We start from the raw sequence: 24,177 nt of genomic DNA, 5'->3' as shown, positions 1-24,177 counted from the left end.
CAAGGTTGTTGCAAGCCAATACAGTCCCAGGATATCCCAAAATCCCATGGCATTATTGACACCAACCTTATTAATATTATACTAGGGATATAAACAACCAGAAACTTAACTCAATCAGTCCCATAAAGTCTTTCAAGTGCAGACTAGATATGCTGCACGCCTTACCCTCCTGACTCCCAAAATATATCCATCAAGGCACATGTCAGGAATGCGATGAAATCCACTTGCTTAGGATGAGGGCAGCTCCAACTTTAAGATCATCAACATGATCCAAGACAAAGCAGCCTGTTTGATTTGTAACCTAACCATGACCTCAAATATTCACTCCATTCACTACAAGCACACAGTGGCTTTAACATGTCGTGTCTACAAGCAGCAATTTGCTTAGGTTTCTTCAAGAGCAGTTACCAAATATACAACCTCCAAGTATCACATCATTCTAACTTGGAAACCTATCACCATTCTTTCACTGTTGCAGGATCACAATCCTGAAAATCTTTACTGAACAGCATTGTGACTGTACCCTCACCAGAAGGGTTACTGATTTATGAATGCAGATTACCATCACTTTTCCAAAACCTGGTCAGAAGGGGAGTAAGTGCTGGCCTCACCAGTGATGTGCACATGCCCTGAATGAATGGAAACAAGTGTCCACGTCTGATAGTGGAAATTCCTCATTTGGCTGTAATCAGATACACCACTCCAACACTCGGATTACTTAACTTAATAGACGACATTAGACTGAACATTAGTCCAGATACCATGAGTGAAAAGAGCACCATTTAATTTAAATTTAAAACTCTAATATGAAGAATGCATGTGAAGGCAATGCACATCGTGCTTGAGCAATCAAATTAGTAAGTTAGCAAATACTCCAAATTATTAAACTGACCTGGGTCTTTTCGCCCTGGTTTTTCAAACCGCCGCTCTCCCCTATTAAAAGTAAAAAGAACTTAAAATTTCCTTCTAGTTAAGAGCCACAGTACTAACGTAATTAACAGATTACTCAACATTAGAACCATTTTGGACAACTGACAAAGAATGCTTTTAATTAAGCCAAACTACTACTTTTTACTGTCATTAGGAATCCTCCACACAGTCTCAAATTTATGAATCAAAGGTATGTTCCAGGGATCCAATATTAACTCCTGGAATTAAAGATTGTTGTTTGAAATTGACAATATTGCACTTACTCTAAATATTCTACTGAAATCAAAATATGGGGCTTTGTATTTCTATACTTACTGGTCCATCATTCATGGTACTGTTAGTGATGAGTCAGCAAACACTATCTTATGCAAATGAAGGAATGAAACATCAATAGAATCTACAAAAAGATGAACTAAATTGTAAAATCTTTTTGATTGCATCTGGGAATTGAAAGCAACCGTGCAAAACGTGATGCAGTAAGTTTCAGTGATGGACAACACCAGTGTGATTAGTATTTACTGGGCACAGTCTTTTAATATACAGATGTATTCTGAATATGATCAGAGAATTTATTTATTCTTACAGACAACAATGTTAACTCAAATCCAAATGGCCCTTGGTTATTCTCCTTTAAAACTGCCCAATCCATACTGGAATGCAGGTATGCTGCACTACTTTGCAAGGGAGAGCAATTTCATAATTTCCAAAAATAACTTAACAATTGAGTGCAAATAAAGAACAAAAACTTTATGTTGTCGTTCTCAGATCCTCTGAGGCTCCCAAACATTTCACACTGAAATGCCTTTTCATGTGTAGTTATTATTGTTTACATGTTTGCCTACACTGCACTGTTTCACATTGTATGTTTAGAATTGTTTTTAAATTTAAAAACAAAAAAGTCAAACACAAATAAGCATTTATCAAAACACTGGCAGCAGCCCTGAGATACCTATGTTGTAATTTCACAAGTTCAAACATTTAAAAAGGAATAGTTAGTTATAATGTGGTAACACAGGGACAGTATGTTGAGGCATTATTTTCTAGTCCCTCTGTAGGATGAAATTTAGAATGGGAAGTGTTAATCTAGTTTCTTCCATTGTAAAGCAGCAAAAGCTTCACTATTTAATCTTAAATAAAATTGAAGTGCAACACTAACCAAAATAAACCCTTCATGAATAACTTTAATGGAGAAAATTTCAAATCCGTTCACTATTCCCTATATCAATTCTTTAAAGCTAAGTTCAGCATAAACCTGTTAGAAATACAAGTTTAAACATTGCTACTGAATTCAAGGTGCTGACAGAACTGGATAGGGACAAAAGCGCAACCACAAGGTAAGTACTCAATTTACAGGACATGTGTGAACTTTAAGATTAACAAAAAAATACTGCGGCATTAAATCTGTTGGCTACTCAGTTTCTCATGTACAACTACTGCTCTCACTAGTAATACTGCCATTTTAAACTACTTTAAATAGTTGTGGGTATACTATTTACTTTTGACCCCTCCACCTCTTTTAAACAAAAATATGTGGACATTTACACAAATGAAATAATATTAATCTGCTGTATATGCATACAGATTTTCATCTTTTTTGATCGGTTTGTCGTGAAATTATGTAAAGAGTGAGTTTCAATTAAAAATTAAAACTTATAGAAGCAAATCAAAAATTGTAACACTATGCTTCCCAAAGGGCTGCTCAAAGCTCTGGACAGATCCTATGGTGCAAGTTCAAAGCTCTGAAAGCTTGCATATTTGGAGCTGTTGGGAGGAAACAGAAAGCACATTGTCCAAATTCGTAAACGTCAATTTATTCTACTAATCCAAACAGGCAATTGCCTTCTAATATTTTTGTAGAAAGATTTCAATTCTCTCACCTTGACTTATAAAATATTATCACTTTACTATGAACATTACATATCTTACAAAAATAAATGTAAATAAAACTCTACACATGAAGTTCAAAACTACAATGATGCACTTTAAGCTAACAAAGATATAATCATGCTTTTACTTTGCAGTTAATAACTGCACACTATTCTTAAAATTCCATGTTAACTACTTGGTTCCAAGAGTTGAGAACATTCTAAAGTAAACTTTCTCATGCCTGAGAAGTTAACATCTACTACCAATAAGCTTCAAATATATAGCACAGTACAAAATATGCTTTGGGTAACTGGCAAAGGTGAATCACTTGCTTTACCTTATGAGTAAGCTGGGCAATGGAACTAATTGGTTGCTCTTTCAAACAATCAGCCAAGGCCGAATACCCTCCATCTGGGTTGTATGATTTGAGAGTCTAAATTAAGGGCTCCAACAAACCCATGATGTTGAATTTAGAATTTCTGGATAGACGTATGGCACATAGCTCACTTGGCAATTATTCAAGAAGATACTGACGCAAACTGCAAATTTAAAAGCACAACTACAGCATATTCTGACACAATGGAACGCACACATTTGCAAAACAGATTAAATAAGGAGAGTCTTCAGTATTATTTTGGGAATTTTTTAAATACAATTTAATTGCTATTGGGATAATTACACTATTACAATAAAATATTTCAATTCTGAAATCATAGTAAATATCAGGGGGAAGAGAGCAACACTGCTGCTATGCAAATGCAATGTTAAATTAGAAAAATGTTTCAAAATGTTTCAAAGATAAAAGGACAAATTAGGTTTGCAGCAGCACATAATCTAAAGTAGAACAGCAGCAAATGATATTATGAATAATGAAAATTGAAATAGGAGGTCCATGTTATAGAGAAGATATAATTTACAAAATTCACTCCACAATAGAACAGGATGCTGAGGTTACAAACTCAGTCCAATTAAACCACGCACAGTACTTCCAAAAGAATGAAATGGATGGCAAGTTTATGGACTGTGTGTCAGGCTTCTAAGATAATGGTTTCTGCCTTCGTAGTGTTAGGATGGAGCTAAAATTACAGTTTAGAAACTGAACATCAGAGAAGCACATTGACACGAGTGGAATCTGACATCAATATGTGGTCTCATGTCTTGAAATGAAATTGACATATTCCTGGAAATTCTCAAAGTAACAGAATTGATGGCAAAACCAATCACTAATGGAAAAGCTCTCGACAAGACAACCCTTCATAGCAAGGTAATGGAGATGATAAAGGATAGAAAAGGATGAACATATCCAATTATTTTAAGATTGTTTTCACAGTAATGACAAAGAATTAACTCAATGAGAACCAAGCTATCACAGTATCACTGGAAGATCAACTCACCTTTCCTCCCAACTCTGTGATCTGTGCATTTCTCGAACTCCTCGACCAAAACCCCCTTCACCTTCGTCAAAACTTCTTTGGTAAAAACCACTTTCACCTCGCCCTCGACCTGATGGAAGACATAATAAAGGCTTACAGATTACTTAAGAAGAAACACTTAAAATTTCCTGTTATATTTTTTCTCCTGCAATATATTTAAATGCTGTATGTTTCAACATATATCTTAAAAATAAAGAAACTGGCAGTATTAAGTGCTTAAGACTTAACTGCAAAAAATGCAGCATATAGCAAGAAACTTTCAAATGGGGTCAGGAATTGAGTCCAATCCAAATGAAGGGGGAGAGAGAGAAGCTCTGCCAATCAGAAATATCCCACATAATGTGACTTTACAGTAGTCCTTATGAATATGTAAAAAATGGCCATAGTATGAGTAACCATATGCAAGTTTCATCAAAAGACAAAATTCATTGCATAGGTGCAGAGGTTGTTAAGGTATCCATAACAGCACTTACTGTTCAATCTCTCAGATTTAACAACCTAAATTGGCCAATACACTGTTGCTGGCACTTACTATTCTGAAAAGAGGTTTGTTAACATTTCCTTGACATACTCAACGTGACCTCACTGAAGAATTCTAAAGCATTACACGATGTCACTAAAACATCTGCTCTTTATTAAAGATTTTGTCATTTGCAATCTCAACAGGTGACTTGTATTGATATTAATGCACACAAATATTGATCCAGCATGGGCTCAACATGCCAAATGCATGGTATAATATTTCTATCAAACTGTTCAGAGATGTTATTATACATCTCTGGAGCAGGTGAGGCTTGAACCTGGGCCTCCTGGGTCAGAGGTGAGGACACTACCACTACACCACAAGCACCCTCCTAATGCACGGTTTTCTGTGACAGTCACAATTCCCCATTTCCTTCCAATTACACATTATCCACATTGCATTTGCACAAGGTGTTCTTTAGGCATTCTGGTATAGCATTCCATTTATGTTTAACCCCTTTCACCCTTTTTTTGGCTTCCAAGCAAATAGTTATTTTTGAATAGTGGTGTTATTACCACTGATGTCAATTCCAACTTTCTTTCAAGAGAAAAGAACTCCGAATTAAGGAACTTCTCACAAAAGTGAGTGGTGTCCCACAGGGTTTTGTTATGTGACTGCTTCTGCCCACCACATAAATCAAAGGTTTAGACATGGAACTGGTGAGTGATGTCTAAACCTTCACAAAAACAAACAGGATACACAACAAATACTTTTGCTTGAAAAACAAACTTTAAATATATTATTGACGCAGTAAGAATGGGCGATGAGGAGAGGAGGATTAGGTATACATGGGGAGAGCAGCACTTTAAGCGGACATGCTCGTAAAAATGCAGATAGAATACGGTTTTATTGCAAGACACCGAATATAAAGATTTAATGTTTTGGTGAACCTACATAAAATCTCAGTAATATCAGAACCACATGTATTACCAGGCAAAGTTAAAACTAATGTTCCGATCAATGCTAATATTTCCCAGAACAAACTTTAACATGACCTTAACTCTCAAATAATCAAACCAAAAATAAAGTATCTGAGTCAGCCAGAAATCTGGAGTACTGTGCACAATATTGGTTGGCAAAGGAAAAGTAACAATACAGGACTTGAGGCCCTGTAATTGGAATGAGTATACTTTAAATCTATTGGAGGGCAAGTCTGGTGCCAGCAGCCGCAGTAGGATCTTGGGATCGAGTTGGCGGTCCGCCGCAAGAAAAAAAAACTGAAAAATAAATTTTTGGACATTATTTAAAGGAAAGATAAATGGACATTATTTGTGTGCATTAATATCAATACAAGTCATCTGTTGAGATTGCAAATGACAAATACCTTTGGAGGTAGTTCTGAGAAGGTCTACTAAACTAATAGCTGGAATAGATTAATTATCTTATGAGGAAGCATTGAACAAACCAGGTTTATATCTGCTCAAGTTTAGAAGATTAAGAAGTGCCTTGATTGAAAAATTCAAGATCCTGGGGGATCTTGAAAAGGTAGATGTGGAGAGGTGGTGGTTTCTCATTGGACAATCTACAACTAGGGGCTCACTGTTCAGAAATATATTACCTCTGGACAGTCCTAAAATCTAACCTCAGAAAAGGCTGGGAGAAGTGTCAATTAGTAAAATGTGGCGAGTACAATGATGCATGCACTTTGCATTCTTATGCAAGTGTGCTGCCAACCTCTTGCTTAGTACAGGCACAGAGTTCATGTTGTTATTCAATCATTTTTAAGTTTACTTGCAATGTAGAGATTCAGAATGAATAATGTAGGCAATTGGCTAGTATTATTTCTACAGTTTTGTTGTTACTCTGTTGTTACTCATGATGACCACAAAGGGAAAACCTTAACTGTTGGGGTCAGCCATTATTCGAATCAAAAAAAAACTTAACTGTGGTAGTAAGCTAGTCACCATTAAGGCAAAATTAGGAAGCCAATGCCCATGATCTGTTTGAAACATGAAATTCAAGATGAAATTCACTGTTTACTGGTTACATGCTGAAATAAGAGCAGCGCCAGACTAAGTATATTTTTATAAAACTGTTATTTTTAATGCAAAAAAGGTTCTATTAAAGTGAGTAAATCCAAGAGATTACACTCAACCTCTCAGTGCCACAAGATTTTCAGTCTACAGATGGTTTAATAAATGCATTGCCCATTTCCATCAATATCAATGACTGCAGATGATAGGACACCAATGCTGATCCTTATGGACAGACTTCAATCGTATCATTGTAAAAAGTTCCATACAAAAGCCACAGTCTAATTTTGGTTAGTGACGGAGGGGTAAAAGAAAGGGCAATGATCTAATGAAGGTGATATAAAAAAATTGGATAAGCCTTGCATCAAGATGCACATACTAACTGACATAAGGTTAATCAAGTCGGAATCACATTACCAATGTAAAATCAAATAGGATTCAAATGAAAAATACTGCAGTATTTTATGCAGAAAAGCTCACAGAAACTACTACAGGCCCTCAGAGGACAAAATTCTGTTTATTTGCTATGACAAGTGAGCTTGACAGTCACCACCTCAATTGCATAAAAGCAGTAATCAAAATATTATTTGAAAAAGGTTCATATTAATTAACTCCACTACTGAACTTGGACGAAAGTATTATTTGTTTGTCTCTTTCTAAACAACACAGCTCAAAAGCTGATGGATAGATTTGAATAAAACTTGCTACACAAGTTGGGTATGGCCCAAGGAAGAACTGAGAAACATGTGGTGCGTATGTTGAACGAAGGAATCAATTCATTGATATAGTGCGAAGTGACTTTTTTTATACAAAAAAAGTCATAGCTTGTTTGACTTAGAACATTGTAGAACAGTCAACTTTCTGGTTTGTCACAACTGTCAAAACATGAGCACAGTGCTCAGAGCAAGTTGCTGGATACAGACTGGCCTGAAGCTTCTCAACAAGATGGATGAAAGTTACTTTGTTTTCCACAGATGCAGTTACAGAGCATTCAACAGACAGGGAAAAGTCAAGAAAACTTGCCATAGTAATTATTTTCAATTAGCCAAGCATGGCCGAGGTGCAAGTTTTGAGGGTTGTTTTCACTTTTATTAAATTCATTCATTCATTCATAGATTTGGTGCATTAATGCCAATGCCAGCATTTACTGACTGATACCCAATTGCCCTTGAAAAGATGCTGGCAAGCTGGCTTCTTGAATTGCTCTAGTCCATGTGGCATAGGTATACCAAAAATGCTGTTAAGGAAGGAGTTCCAGGATTTTGATCCAGCTACAGTGAAGAAATGGCAATTTAGTTTTAACTCAATGGTATATCACTTGGAAGAGAACTAGGTGTTTCTACGTGTGTGTAATCCTCGTGGAGGGTTTGAAAAGTGCTCAGCCTTGCCGAGTTGCTACAGTGCATCTTATAGATGGTTCACATGGCTGCCACTGAGCATCAGTGATGGAGGAAGTGAACATTGAAGATGGTGGTTGGGATGCCAAGAGAGCTGCTTTGCACTTGATAGCGTTGTGCTTCTTGAGAAATGTTGGAGCTGCAGTTGCCCAGGCAAGTAGAAAGCATTCCATTACTCTCCTGACTTATCTTATACCAGGTTAACAGGTTTATATATTTATATGCAGGAACAGTTCAGTTTCTGGTCAATCACAACTCCTAGGATGTCAGTAAGAGACTCAGCAATAGTAGCTGAACATCAAGGGGCGATGGTTGAATTCTCTCGTGAGATAGTTATTACTTCGTAGTGATGTGGTACAAATGTCACTTTCCATGTATCAGCCTAGGCCTCAATATTGTCAGGTTCTTCTACATTTGGAGTTGCAAAGGCTGCTGAACACTATGCAGTGAACTTCTAACCGGATGATGGAGGGAAGGTGATCAGGTCAAGAACATTTCAGGTGTTCCTCAGAATAATGACATCCTGCGGTTGAGATGCTTGACCTCCATCCAACAACTATAACTATCTTACATTATGCTTGATGTAACTCTAACCAACTGGGAGATGACCCCTTCAATCCCAGGCACCAGCTTCATTAGGACTCCTTGGTGACACATTTGGCCAAATACTGCCTTGATATCAAAGACAGTCACATACACTATCCCTCAAGGTTAATTCTTTTGTCCATGCTTGGAACAAAGTTTTGAGGGGTCAGGAGCTGAATGAGCTTGGTTGCATCTAAGTGGAACATTAGTGAACAGATTATCGTTGAGCAAGTGTTGACTGATAACATCGTTAATAGACCTTCCATCACTTTGATGATGAGCAAGAGCAGACCAATAAGGCAGTAATTTGCTGAGTTGATTTTAGCTAGAAGTCTTTTGGTCATTAAGTATCTTTGCAGAGAGATGTAGAATTAAAATCTCAGGGAAATGACCTTTCAGAATTCTGTTCCGAAGAAATTTCTGAAAATTCAATGTGAAATGTACATTCTGCTTTGTTCCCCATTAATGATGCTCAGGGCTGCTGACTATTTCTAGGATTTTCAGTTTTTCTTTATATAACACTGCTATATCATCAGGATATCCTAAAACACTTCATAATCAATGAAGTATTTTTGAAGTGTACCCTCTATTACAATACAGGGAAACATGGCAGTCAATGTGCATCAAGAGTTTGCTTTACTGGAGTTGACTGAGGAACAAGTGCTGACCAACACACAAGAAAACACACCTGCACTTCTTCAAACTGAGTCACAATTTTTCATATCCACCTGAACTGTTAAGCAGGGCCTCAGTTTGGCCATCTCATCTAAAAAGACAACACTTCTAAATTGCAACATTATATCTTTAAATCCAAAGCTTGAGCCCATCACCTTCCAATTTGAAGATAAGTGAACCACCAAGACAAAATAAAAATTCAGACTGTTCAAACAATTTATGACACACCTCTACAGCACACAGAATGTGAATCCATATGTTCTTTTTAAAACAACTTTCAAATCTCTATTATGACGTGCATGATAACTGCATTTGTATTTGCTTAGGTTTCATTAAGTAAATCATTCCAATGATGACACCTAGTGACATGATGTTAATACTACAATACATAGCTTCGTAATATGCATGCTGTCATAAGTAATAAATGAACTTTGCAAACAGATTACATTTTACTTGGCTATATGCAGTTAGAGTTCTTTTCTGTCAGAGCATCCGGTCAACATCTCCATCTTAATTGGTGGTCTCTCATTTGACCTTAGGCTTGCCTCTCATTTTATATGCTGTATCATCTTCACTATCCTTAACTTCAATGCAGTAGGAACACGCCAAATCAAGTTTATCAATGCAGGTACAATCAAGTTACTTTAGGGTACAAGTAATCAAATCTAACCAAATATTTTTGTTATGACAAGAAAGGAGACAAGGATAGGAGGTTGTGGAAGAGACCTCTCATTGCAAGCAACCTAACCTATTATAAAACAGTTATGTTGATAATCTGCTCTAAAAAGAGGAGTCTGTTATGGCACTGAGTAAAAGAATAACGAAGCAACACACATGGATCAGGGAAATACGTGGAAACTAAATTGTAACAGCTGGTGTATCCCAAATATAAACGTGTAATTTAGTTTGCCTACTATACATTGTTCGGTGCATTCAGCAATTGAAATTTATTTCAATCTGATCCCCAGAGTCTCTTGCTTCACTTTCGTTTCAGGGGTATATTGCAGACAAGATACAGGTGAACTATTTCAGGGTATATAAAACATCAGTGGCAAAAAATTAATACATTTATTTGTTTTTATCTAAGCACTCAATGTATTCTAAAGGTACATCCTGGATGCCAAAAACTATTCGTTTGAGCTTTTAGCTTTTAACTCATTCCAACATTAAAACAATAGATGTACTGTGGCCATGTGGTACCGAAGACATAGGACATGAAGCAGATCTTTCGAATTTGAAAGAAGGGCAGCATGGTGGCTCAGTGGTTAGCACTGTTGCCTCACAGTGCCAGGGACCTGGGTTCGATTCCAGCCTCGGGTGACTGTGTGGAGTTTGCACATCCCCCCCCCATGTCTGCATGGATTTCCTCCAAGTGCTCAGTTTCCTCCCACTGTTCAAAGTGTGCAGGTTAGGTGGGTTGACGAATATAAATTGTCCATAGTGTATAGGGTGTGTTGTTCTATGGAGGGTCAGTGTGGACTTTATGGGCCAAATGGCCTGCTCCACATTGTAGAGATTCTATGATTCTAAGCACAGAGTTGACTGGTTAAACTGCTCCATGACCTTCTTGAAGATTATTTAAATGAATAGATACAGAAGTTCAGCACACTTTATATTGAAAAAAGATTTCTGCTTGGAATCAAGACTGAAGCCCAGCCTGTAATCAAGATTCTTAACAACTAAGCACAGCCATTTCTGTCCAAAATAAAGAATGCACAAATGAAATTTTAATCAGCAACTTGTCAAATAATGTTAATGCAAACTAAATGATTCTCACTTTTATGGTTGATACAAGCAACTCATTTTAATCACAAACATTTAACAAATAATCTGGGCTGGATTTACAGTTTAAAAAAGCTACTGTACTCATTGCTGACCACAAAAGAAAGCTGCTCACATGTCTACTAACCGCTGGATTTCTTCTTTCCTAATGTTAGCTTATATTTTGTGCCAAGTCCAGTACAGACAATAAACCAAGAAACCAGACACAATGATCACAAATTCAAACAGTAAAATAACCTGAATAAGAAGGACAGAATGCACTTGAATTGGAAGAGGACTAATATACTGGCGGGGAAATTTGCTAGAGCTGCTCGGGAGGGTTTTAATTGGTTGGGGAGGCAGGGGGACACAAGCAGGGAGACAGTGAGAACAGAGTTCAGTCAGAGACTGGTGCACTTGGGAAAAGGAGCAAGTCAATAAGTCAGGGTAGACAGGAACAAGCAGAGAATGAGGTAGGATTGACCAATTAAACTGCATTTGCTTCAATGCAAGGGGCCTGACAGGTAAGGCAGATGAACTCAGGGCATGGTTGGGAACATGAGACTGGGATATCAAAATGATTACAGAAACGTGCCTCAGGGCTGGATAGGACTGGCAGCTTAATTTCCAGGGTATAGATGCTATAGGAAGGATAGACAGAGGGACAAGAGAGGAGGGGAGGGGCATTTTTAATTAGGGATAACATTTATGGCTGTACTTAGGGAAGATATTCCTGAGAGTACGTCCAGGGAAGTTGGGTGAGAAATAAGAAAGGATGATCACCTTTTTGGGATTGTATTATAGACACCCCACACCCCCAAAACAAACAGTCAGCAGGAAATTGAGAAGCAAATTTGTAAGGAGATCTCAGTTACCTGCAAAAAATAATACAGCGGTTATGGCAGGGGATTTTAACTCTCCAAACAGACTCGGACTGCCACGGTGTTAAAGGGCATGGATGGAGAGGAATTTGTTGAGTGCGTACGAGAAAATTCTGATTCAGTATGTGGATGTACCTACTACAGGAGGAGCAAAGTTTGACCTACTCTTGGAAAATAAGGCAGGGCAGGTTACTGGGGTATCATTGAGGGGAGCACTATGGGGCCAATTATCATAATTCTATTAGTTTCAAATAGTGATGGAAAACAACAAGCCGGATCTAAAAGTTAAAGTTCCAAATTGGAAGAACGCCAACTTTGACAGTATTAGGCAAGAACTTACAAAATTTGATTGGGGCGGATATTCGCAGGTAAAGAGACAGCTGGGAAGTGGGAAGCCTTCAAAAATGAGATAAGAGTCCAGAGACAGTATGTTCCTGTTAGGGTGAAAGGCAAGACTGGTAGGTGCTGGGAATGATGGATGACTAGAGAAATTGAGGTTTTGGTTAAGAAGGAGGAAGCATATGTCAGATATAGATAGAAGGGATTAAGTGAATTGATAGAAGAATCTAACGGCAGTAGGAGTATACTTAAGAGGGAAATCAGGAGAGCAAAAAGGGGAATGAGATATCCTTGGCAAACAGGGTTAAGGAGAATCCAAAGGGATTCTACAAATACATTAAGGCCAAAAGGGTAACTAGGGAGAGAAGAGGACCCCTTAAACATCAACAAGGCCACCTATTTGTGGAACTACAGGAGATGGGAAGATACTCAACAAGTATTTTGCAACAGTGTTTACTGTGGAGAAGGATATGGAAGCAACAGAACTTGGGCAAGTAAACAGTAACATCTTGGAAAACGTCCATTTACAGAGGTGATGCTGGACGGCTTAAGATACATAAAAGTAAATAAATCCCAGGTACCTGATCACGTGTACCCTAGAACTTTGTGGGAAGCAATTGCTGGGCCCCTTGCCGAGATATCTGTATCATCGATAGCGACAGATGAGGTGCCAGAAGACTGAATGTTGGCAAATGTGGTGACACTATTTAAGAGAGGTGGTAAGGAAAAGCCAGGGAACTACAGCCAGCCTGACAGTGGTGGGCAAGTTGTTGGAAGAGATCCTGAAGACAGGACTTACATGTAATTGGAAAGACCAGGGCCAATTAGGAATAGTCAACATGGCTTTGCATGTGGGAAATCACGCCTCACTAACTTGATTGAGTTTTTTGAAGAAATAACAAACAGGATTGATGAAAGCAGAGCAGTGGATATGATCTATATGGACCTCAGTAAGGCATGTGACAAGGTTCCGCATGGTAGACTGGTTAGCAAGATTAGATCACATGGAATACAGGGACAACTGGCCATTTGGATACAGAACTGGCTTGAAGGTAGAAGACAGAAGGTTGCTTTTCAGACTGGAGGCCTGTGACCAGCGCTGTGCCATAAGGATCGATGTGGGGTCCACTGCTTTTTGTCATTTAAATAAATTGTTTGGACGTGACACTAAAACTGGTGGTGGATCAGACAGCAAAGGAGGTTCTCTCAGAGCACAAAGGGCCTTGATCAAATGGGCCAATGGGCTGAGGAGTGTCAGACAAAATGAGGTGCTGCATTTTGGAAAGACAAATCAGGGCAGGACTTACACACTTAATGGTAAGGTCCCTTTGTTCAGCAACACCCTAGGACCTTGGAGTGCAGGTGCATAGTTCCTTTGAAGCAGAAGAGAAGGTGGATAGGATACTGAAGAAAGCATTTGGTATGCTCGCCTTTATTGGCCAGTGCATTGAGTATGAGTTGGGAGGGCACGTTGCGGTTGTACAGGACACTGATTCAGCCACTTTTGGAATAGTGTGTTCAGTACTGGTCTCCCTGCTGTAGAAAGGATATTGTGAAACTTGAAAGGGTTCAGAAAAGATTCAAAAGGATGTTGCCAGGGTTGGAGAGTGTCAGCTATAGGGAGAAGCTGAATAGGCTGGGGCTATTTTCCCTGCAGCATCAGAGGCTGAGAGATAACCTTACAGAAGTTTATAAAATCATGAGAGGCATAGATAACGTGAATAGTTAAGGTCTTTTCCACAGGGTAGCGGAGTTTAAAACTAGACGGCATACGTTTAAAGTGAGAGGGGAAAGACGTAAAAGGGACCTAAGGGGAATATGTTTTTCCAGACAGAGGGTGGTGCATGTATAGAATGAGCTGCCAGAGAAAGTGGAGAAGGCTAGTACAATTACAACATTCAAAAGCATCTGGATGGGTATATGAATAGTAAGGGTTTAGAGGGATATGGGCCAAATGCTGTCAAATGGGACTAGATTAAATTTAGGATACAGTAATTGGTTGACATGGATGCGTTGGACCAAAGGGTCTGTTTCTGTGCTGTATAGCTCTATGACTCTAGGATTCTAGATAACTGACTTGTATCTTAAACCAACAAAACACGCATTTTAATCACATTTCTATCAAAAATGTGGGTTTTCCATGCCTTAAGTGTAGAAATACGGCATTCTCAATATATGGGATTTTTCTTGGATGATATTTCGTAATTATGTATTTAGAACGCCATCAAAAATACAGATTCAAATAATTCACTAAGATGCTACCTTTAAAGGTTTTTTCAGTCTGACCAATGTAAAGGTGAACATTTTTGTCATTTTATTGACTGTTCTGCTCACACTTACGGAGATTGACAAAAGCAAACGCTTGAGAGAAACAGAATTTCTGATGGGAATTTCTCGATTTCCCCATGCAGACCTCCTGAGGTTTGTGTCAGTTTCAGAGCAGCAATGATGTGAACACTGATAGTTTAAGTCTCGTTACCACTACGAGGTACTGACCCACTTAGTTGTACTACAGAATCCTTCGGGAGAAATAGTCACTGTGCTGCGCAAAATTTAATTTATATATACAAGTACTGGTGAAAAGGACCCTTCTGCAGAGGACTTTGTTCTGCTCTATTGTATATTGTTAACTTGCTTTCGTGTTTATTGGACCAGGATAGCACTAGAAGATTTTACTTTAATGGCTGACCATGCAGAACTGTCAGGCAATGAGACGCCATGGGCACTCAATTCAGAAGCAAAGAAAGAGGCTATTTAGCCTATGAAGATTATGCAGTTCTTTTGAAGAACAATACAGTTAATCCCACCCTTTCCACATATCCTTGCAATATATTGTCCCTATTAGGTATTTCTCAAATTCTTAACGGACAACTATTGGATCTGTATCAGTCACACTGCTAGCCAGTACAGTCTAAATCCTAACCACTCATGTAAAACATTTGTGCGCTTTCTCATAGCATTATTAGAAATTCAGAGGAAAGTAGTCCAGATTTGGCTGCTTAGTTACATGTTGAACAAATACCGTATTCCACTCAGCAGGAAATAAAATATGTCTACCTCTTATTGTCCTGGCCCAAATATATGTTGTACATGGTCCTTTACTTTGCATCTGGCCCATGCTGTACCTCACCTGGGAGTACTTGATGTCAATACTGGGTACCAAAGTAGAAAAACAAAAAAAGTTTTACATTACTCCTGAAGCCTTTTAATGGAAACACTTGTGGAAAATTCCGTTCTTATTGCTATCATTACTTATCACTTACGCACGTATGTGAATTGTCACTGAAATAAAAGCAAAATGCTGCAGATGCCAAAAGTAAAAACAAAGTGCTAGAAAAACTCAGTAGCAGTATCAGGAGAAAAAAAAAGGTACAGACTTAACATTTCAAATTGAATATGAATCTTTTGAACCCAATTCTGAAGCAGCGTCCTCAACTCAAAATATTAACAGTTGCTCTCTCCACAGGTGCTGCCAGATCTACTGAGTATTTCCATTGTTTTCAGTTTTATTACACAATGGCATAGAGCTGTTTAATTTGTTAACCCCATCAAGTGGCTTACTCAAATACCAAACATTAAATTTCTTACACTTACCTCTACCTCTTGAGGAACTTCTACCTCTTGATGCCCCAACCACTGTTCCTCCACCTCGTCCCATTAATCTTAGTACTGCTGTACTATTTACAGACATAGAAAAATTTCTCTGATGGGTTTAAATAAAGAACAAAATTAAGCCAGTTAATACATTGTGACATTGCAAGTCAAAGTGAAGAATTAGTAAATTCAATGATACTGAATCCTATACATCCAATTAACAGCAACACACTCGTTCATATTGATTTAATTAAAAGGTAAGATTTTCATTCTGAAAATGCCATCAACACTAACCTAAAGCTATGACTCGAGGCAAAATAAATTTAAAATGATCTCAAGAAATATTTTAGATAAGATTTACTTATACATCATAAATAGATCTGCTTGATTTACATAAGCATCAGTGCAATGTGCAGCTTTGTGGTCACCATTCCTTTCCTCCCTCCTGCTCGTTTATGTATCAGACCCAACAGGCTGTTATTTGTGGAGCTAATTTAATCCAAGCTAACATGGAACAATACTGGATTTGTTAAATTAGCAGTACACCATCATTAAAAGTTGCATGAACATTCTGAATAAATAAAATTCTCTTATTCCATATAGAACTCCAAGTAAATAAAAAGCCAATCCATTTAAAAGGAAAACAATCATTTCTAACACCATAAATCACTCACCTGTTCTTCTTCTGTAAAAGGTACAAGTGCTAAAGGTGGTAGGGGCTCCTCTTGTAAAATAGGAAGAAACTCCTTATCAGTTAGATCCACGGGAATCTAAATTAGATATAGAATTAAACCATTAAACAGAGTAAAACAGAAACAGTTCTTTTGCATGCCTGCTTTATACAAAGGATTGTAGACAAGACTGGAGCCAACACAGCTTCTTCTTGTACAATCACATTTCGAAGTGTGCAAGTTAAAACTAAACATGTAGAAACACAAAAATGAGCAAATTAGTAAATCAACTGCAACTATATTTCCAGCTATTCTTTTGCCAAAGACATCAACAGAATCAAAATGCCTCAATCTTTTCCATGTGTAAAATGGCCTGAGGATTTAAAAACAAACAATTTGGTCAAAAGACAGGCCTCGAGATCAGAACATGGTTTAAAAATGCTGCAGACACTGTGACATCACAACATGAGTAACCACAGGGAAATTATCTTACTCAGGGATTTGACCTATTTCTTTAAATATTGTCATTATGCTGGGACCAGTGTTTTGGACAATCAAGTAACAGAGAGGAATAGAGTACTTTAAATAGTAGAAGCAAAGGATCTAGTGAGAAAAGATATGATAAATTAGAGAGGACAACGTAAAACGGGGAAGTAGCAGTAAGAGAAATGGGGATCAAAATGATGCAGGAACAGACGGAGGATACAAACGTAAGAGTGTATATCTGCTGATACGGCTAGAGGTTGCTAAAGTAATACACAGAATTGAAGGCACTCTGAATGCAAACAGCATTCTTACTAGTTATACAAACCAATGACATATTCAACAAGAGATTGTCCAATGCTGGAGCAGAAAGTTCAAGGGTATTCAACACTTAGCAAGCACAGGCAAAAGGCAAGAGAGAACCTTAGCTCAGAAAATCATAATATACAGTCAGTTTGGGAGAGGCTTAGACACAGCATAGGACAGCAAACATTTGTAGTTGTGTACAGGTCATTACCAACAGTAGTGGTAATGTAGGACCTGGTAAAAAATAGAAAATGAGAGATGCTTGCAACAAGAGTAACGCAATAAAATTCTACCATTATTGAAGTTCCCCCATATTTATTTATGTTTTTTTTTATATAAAGTAGAGAGAGGAACACTCGCTGGTATCCGAAAATGCAAAGTGATGGTGCTGGCAAAGATAGGATTTTATTCAGCCATGCTGCAAACTTGTTTGAATTGCTTTGTTCCATGTCGTCATTTTTTTTATTGTAATAAACTTGCTTTATTGTTAAAGCTAAATATGCAGCCTTGCATGCTATGGTTCACTGAAAGGCCACAATGTCAAGTTAAAAAATAAACAAAATATGAACCATTAAGCCAGATTTCAGTCTGGGATCCGACCTGTCAAATAGGAACATCAGCTGGGATGATAAGAGTGCGTTCTTACACAATTTGATTTTAGTGGATTTAAGAAGGATCTGTGTGGTGAAGATCAAGGCACAAATTTTGAAGACAGCTTTGAATACTGCACAGTTTTCTGGGAGTCCAAGACTTAAAAGTGGACTATTTCAAATATCTGGCTACAGCTAAACTAAGAATATTAGCAGATAAATTGAAGGCAGAAGGAAGGATGTTGTAAGGAGACTCTTCAAGTGATTATTCAACATTTAGAATTGGAATAAAGGAAACATGAAATTGAGATGTCATTGCAAGAACCAGGTCAGATACAGCTGGAAATGAAAATCTGAAGTTAGAGAAGGAGAAATGAAAATACTTGAGTTCAAAGAAAAACACAGGAAGGAGAAATTTTAAAAACAATTTGAACTGCAAGGAGACAGGGCTATTAGACAATTTGATTTGGCCAAAGGAAAACCAAGACTAAGTAAGGAAGAAGGTGGGAATAATTTGGAGGAGGATTCTGATTCTACTGAAACAACAAACAAGCAGTGAAGTTTCATAGCTGACGTGGGAGGTCTCAGCGCCACAGAGGTTTCTCTGATTTAGAAAAAAAATATATCCTGAAACTACAGAAGAGGATGACCTTTGGTTTTGAGCCTGATGAGCTAGGTGTTTGATTTTCAAGACATATAAAGCCTCTAAATCTTAATTTTTTTGGTAAATCTATAATAGGTAGCAAGGTGAGAGCATCGTTTTTTTTCTTATGTTTGCACTGTGATCGGTCTCGATTGATTTTTTTTAATAAGGATTGGTATTAAGTTATCCCAAAGTAATAGCATGGAGAGAGAAAGGCTGGTACAGTAGACAAGTGCAGCAAGTCTAATACTCAAGCCGGCAACAGCTTGGCAGAGAACAAGGTAAGACTGATAAATTAAGCAGTTATTTCAAAGGAAGAGGCCTGATAGGTAAGGCAGATGAACTTGGGGCATGGTTGGGAACATGGGACTGGGATATCACAGCCATTACAGAAATGCAGCTCAGGGATGGACTGGACTGGCAGCTTGACGTTCCAGGGTATAGATACATCAGGAAGGATAGAAAGGGATGCGAGAGGGGAGGGGGAAAGAGGCATTTTTGGTCAAGGAGAACATTACAGCTGTAATTAAGGAGGATATTCCTGGGAGATCATCCAGTGAAGTTATAGGGTGAAACTTAAAAAGGAGGAAGGGATGATCACCTTGTTGGGATTGCCATTATAGGCCCCCCACCATAGTCAGCAGGAAACCGAAAAGCAAATATGCAAGGAGATCTCATATCTATTAGAAAAACAGAATTTTAATAGCGGGGATTTTAACTTTCCAAACATGGACTGGGACTATCATTGTATTAAGAGCTTGGATGGGAAGAATTTATTCAGTGCGGGCAAGAAAACTTCCTTATTCATTATGTGGATGTATTTACTAGAGAAGGAGCGATACCTGACGTTCCACTGGGAAATTAAGCAGAGCAAGTGACTGACATGTCAACGGGGGAGCACTTTGGAAAAAGTGATCATGATTCTATAAGTTTCAAAACAGTTACGTAAAGGATAGAATTGGTCAAAAATTAAAGTTTTAAATTGGAGGAAGGCCAATTTTGACAGTATTAGGCAGGAACTTTCAAAAGTTGATCGGGGGAGGCTATTCCAAAATAAAGGGTCGGTTGGGAACTGGAAAGTCTTTAAAAATTAGATAATGAGAGTTCAGAGGCAGTTACGTTCCAGTTAGTGTGAAGGGCAAGGCTGATAGGTGTAGGGAATGCTGGATGACTACAGAAATTGAGGCTGTGGTCAAGAAAAAGGAGGCATGCATCAGGTATAGACAGCTGGGATTGAGTGAATCCCGAAAAGAGTACAAGAGCAGTAACAGTACACTTAGGAGGGAAATCAGGAGGGCAAAAAGCAGACATGAGATAGTTTCAGCAAATAAAGTTGAGGAGAATCCAACGAGATTCTATAAATACATTAAAGGACAAAAGAATAACTAGGGAAAGAAAGGGCCCCGTAAAGATCAACGTGGCCATTTATGTGTGGAACTACAGGAGATAGGCGAGACACTAAACAAATATTTCGCGTCAGTATTTGCTGTTCAGAAGGCACATGGAAACTAGCGAACTCAGAAATAAATAGAGATGTCTTGAAAAGTGTTCATATTACGTAAGGAGGTCCTTAAAACACAAAAGGTAGCAAAATCCCCAGGACCTGATCAGGTGTTTCCCAGAACTTTGTGGAAAGCTAGGGAAGTGATTGCTGGACCCCTTGCTGAGATATTTGTATCATCGATAGCTACGGGTGAGATGCCAGAAGAGTTGGGGTTGGCTAATGCGTTTCCGTTATTTCAGAAAGGCTGAGGGGAAAAGCCAGGGAACTATAGACTGGTGAGCCTTACTTCAGTGGTGGCCAAGTTGTTGGAGGGATTCTAAGGGATAGTATTTACGTGCACTTGGAAAGGCGAGGACTGATTAGGGATAGTCAGCATGGCTTTGTCCATGGGAAAATGTCTCACATCAATCTGATTGTCACCTCTTCAAAAAAGCTCAAAGAAGGCTGATGAAGGCAGAATGGCAAACATCGTCTATACGGGCTTCAAAGCATTTGACAGGCTCCGCATAGTAGACTGGTTAGTAAGGTTAGATCACGTGATCTGGGGGCGCTAGCCAACTGGATACAAAATTGGCTTGAAGGTAGGAGAGAGAGGCTGGTATTGGTAGTTTCAGACAGCAGGCCTATGATCGCCGGTGTGCTGAAAGGATCGGTGCTGGGTCCACTACTTTTCATTATTTATATAAATGATTTGGCTGGGATTACAAAAGGTTACGATTAGCAAGTTTGCAGATGACACCAAAATTGGTGATGTAGTGGACAGTGAAGATGATCATCTCAGAGTACAACGGGACCTTGATTAGATGGGCCATTGGGCCAAGGAGTGGCAGATGGAGTTTAATTTAGATAAATGTGAGTTGTTGCATTTTGGCAAGTTAAATCCAGGCAAGACTTACACAGTTAATAGTCGAGCTGAAAGAAGTGATACTGAACAAAGAGACATGGGGTGCAGATGCATAATTCCTTGAAAGTAGAGTCGAAGGTGGACCGGGTGGTGAAGCTGGTGTTTGGCACACTTGCCTTCACAGATCATAACTGATTTTACAAGTTGGAATGTCATATTGCAGCTGTATGGGACATTAGTGAGGCCATTTTCAGAACACTGTGTACAATTCTGGTCACCCTTCAAAAGGGAAGGATGTTATTAAACTTGAGGGAGTGCAGAAAAGATTTACAAGGATATTGCCAGGACTGAAGGGTTTCAGCTATAGGGAGAGTCTGAATAGGCTAGGACTTTTTTCCCTTGAGCAGAGACCGAGGGGTGACATTACAGAGGTTTATAAAATCATGAGGGGCAAGGATAGGATGAATAGCCAAGGTCTTTTTCCCAGGTTAGGGGAGTCCAAAAGTAGAGGGCATAGGTTTAAAGGTGAGAGGGGAAAGATTTAAAAAGGACCCAAGAGGTAGTTTTCATGCAGAAGGTGGTGCATGTATGGAACAAGCTGCCAGAGGAAATGCAGAAGGCAGGTACAATTACAACATTTAAAAGGCATCTGGATGGGTATACGAACAGGAAAGGTTTACAGGGATATTAGCCAAATGCTGGCAAATGGGACTCAGTCAGATTGGGATGTTTGTGCAGCACAAATGAATTGGACTGAAGGGTCTGTTTTCGTGCTGTATAACTATGCCAATAAAGAAACTTAAATCAGACATTTGTAGAATTTGCAAGGAGACAAAGTAACGCCATGAGATCGGTGGTTTTGATCACTAAAGCTAGAGAAAAATTGGAGAATGTAAAAGAAATAATATGGAAGAATTTAGAAATAGCAGAGGTACTCTACTGAAGGGGAGTCATGCCAGGCTCAAAACATTAACTCTGCTTCATTCTCCACAGACCTGTTGAGTTTCTCCAACCTGCTTTGTTTCTATCAGATTTTCAGCACTAGCAGTATTTTGCTAGTATTCAAAATACTGAGTCACACAGGAGCAAGTCAGTCACTGTTGCTAGCTGATGACACTATTTATCTTCTAGAGGGGAAAATGAAGCAGAAAAGATTATATGGTGGCATTTGTGGAGGTTACAAACCTGTCTCATTATACAGAGTTTGATTAAGAGACACTTAGTTAACTATCAAGTCTTGTAGGAGTAATTTAGCAATCTCCTGTGGAAGAATGAATTTTATTTTGGGAAATGACCTGGCAGATTCTAGAACACTGGCCTCAACAAAAGTGCTGGAATAACCATTAGAGGTAGAAGAAATCAAAACATGGCACCTTGGATTGTTTTCTGACTGTGTTGCGACTAGATCTCAGTTTAAAAGAATTAGACAGGAAGAAGAGGTGGTGATGAAACAGGAAGATGATTCAAAAATTCAGTTACGGTTTTAAAGAATACATATTTTGAAAATGATGAAGGTAAAGAAAATGAATCTGATATGCTTAACTCATCATCTTTACAGAAATACAACATACAGAATCTTAATTGAAAAAGTTACACCAAATAGACTGGATGTTATCACTGGAAAGATAAAGTACCAGTCAGGAAATGGAAGCCACCTAAATTATCAGCCAATGAGGAATAGGCAGCGGTTCATCAGATGGTAGGCCCATCTGAGTATTGTAACAAAGTTTGAATGTGGTTCAAAGAATTCCAATGGTAAGTCACTCGGGCAATGGGGAAAACATTTTTATTGGCTAAGATTAGATAAACATATGGTCAAGTTTTGCCAGACACGCCATACACATCAGGCAATGGGGGTAACCCCAAGCATCAATTATACCTGCACTCTGAATTTTGATAGCAACTTTTGAAGAACGATTTAGCAGGGTCTCAATACTGTGTAGGACACACACTTAAAACCAGGCATGGTAATCAATATCTTTTAAAAGGTGATGAATGCTTCTGAAGATTTTCTGAAGCAGTGCCTGCTGGAAAATTTACCGTAAAGTTTCAGTGGAAACATTTGTTCAACTTTTTTTTGAAACAAGGTATGGATTGCCCAAAGAAACAATTAGATCAAAGTTGAAGTTTTACACCACAAATATTCAAAGAAATAACCACTAATTTAGGAATAAAACAATTTACATCTTCTGTTCATCAACCACAAAATCTCAAAGTACACTGGAAAGATGGCATCAAATTTTGAAGACTATGACTATACTTCTGTGAATAATGTCCTTGGGATAAGGGAATTCCTTTGTTACTGTCTGGTATTAGGATCAGGATTCCGTCATTTTGAATTACTTTGTTTAATCGCTTAAACAGAAATTGATCCATCAAAGCTGAGACTATGCTTCCAGCTTATGCTTTGAATTTCAAACAGAAATTTATCACAGCATGCAAGTTAGCCAAAAAGAATTGGAAGGATGCTCAACAATGTAAATTAGAGCAGATTAAAAAGGAATTCAAACTTCTGAATAAATTCTTGACTGACTAAATGCACATGCCAGTGGGAAAGGGAGGGTGACGGATTAAAAAAAAAGCTCATGTATTTACTGAGCTGGAGTTGTGCACGAAGTGAGGTAGAAAGAGATAGCGATTTGATCAGCACATAAAAGTTGGAATTTTGGGGGGTTAAGGAAGTGGGGGGGGAAACAATACAGTACACTAGGGAGGGGAGGGGGCAAAGAAAAACAGCAGCAGTGGTTAACACTGCTGCTTCACAGAGTCAAGGACCCGGGTTCAATTCCTGCCTTGAGTAACTGTCTGTGCGTGTGAAGTTTGCACATTCTCCCAGTGTCTGCATGGGTTTCCAATGGGTGGCGTGGTTACCCCCCGCCGTGTCCAAAGATGTGCAAATTAGGTGGATTAGCCATGCTATATGAGGGGTTAAAGGGTTAGGTCTGGGTAGGATGCTTTTCAAAGAAAGAGTCAGTGGGCCGGATGGCCTCCATTTGCACTACAGGGATTCCATGATTCTAAAAACACAAAGTCAAAATTTTGTTGCTTGAGCCAAGGTGTTACTGTTACTGTCTTTGGGGAAACCATTAAACACAAGGTTCACTGCACCTTATCAAATTATAAACCCTACGTAAATGATGCAGTGAGCACTCAAGACGGAAGAAAGAAGCATCGACTGC

At 38.5% G+C, this 24,177-nt stretch overlaps 2 protein-coding genes across 2 annotated transcripts in view; one reads left to right on the top strand and one right to left on the bottom strand.

Moving 5' to 3' along the window:
• Positions 1–492, top strand: part of LOC125484637 (GRB10-interacting GYF protein 2-like) — a 49,796-nt gene extending 49,304 nt beyond the window's left edge. The window contains exon 9 of the mRNA XM_048604125.1: positions 479–492. Coding sequence (XP_048460082.1) covers positions 479–492 — 14 coding nt within the window. The remainder of the gene's footprint in view (positions 1–478) is intronic.
• Positions 493–3,164: 2,672 nt separating this feature from the next.
• The window catches only part of LOC125484727 (GRB10-interacting GYF protein 2-like), a 54,955-nt gene continuing 33,942 nt past the window's right edge, over positions 3,165–24,177 (bottom strand). Inside the window, exons 4-7 of the mRNA XM_048604614.1 lie at positions 16,632–16,727; positions 15,958–16,066; positions 4,191–4,299; positions 3,165–3,335 (exon numbers count right to left, since the gene is read on the bottom strand). Of these exons, the coding sequence (XP_048460571.1) occupies positions 3,311–3,335; positions 4,191–4,299; positions 15,958–16,066; positions 16,632–16,727 (339 nt within the window). The 3' untranslated portion in view covers positions 3,165–3,310. The remainder of the gene's footprint in view (positions 3,336–4,190; positions 4,300–15,957; positions 16,067–16,631; positions 16,728–24,177) is intronic.

This window comes from Rhincodon typus, chromosome 13, assembly GCF_021869965.1.
Source record: "Rhincodon typus isolate 14 chromosome 13, sRhiTyp1.1, whole genome shotgun sequence".
NCBI lineage: Eukaryota > Metazoa > Chordata > Chondrichthyes > Orectolobiformes > Rhincodontidae > Rhincodon > Rhincodon typus.
This window is presented reverse-complemented; position numbering and strand designations above follow the sequence as displayed.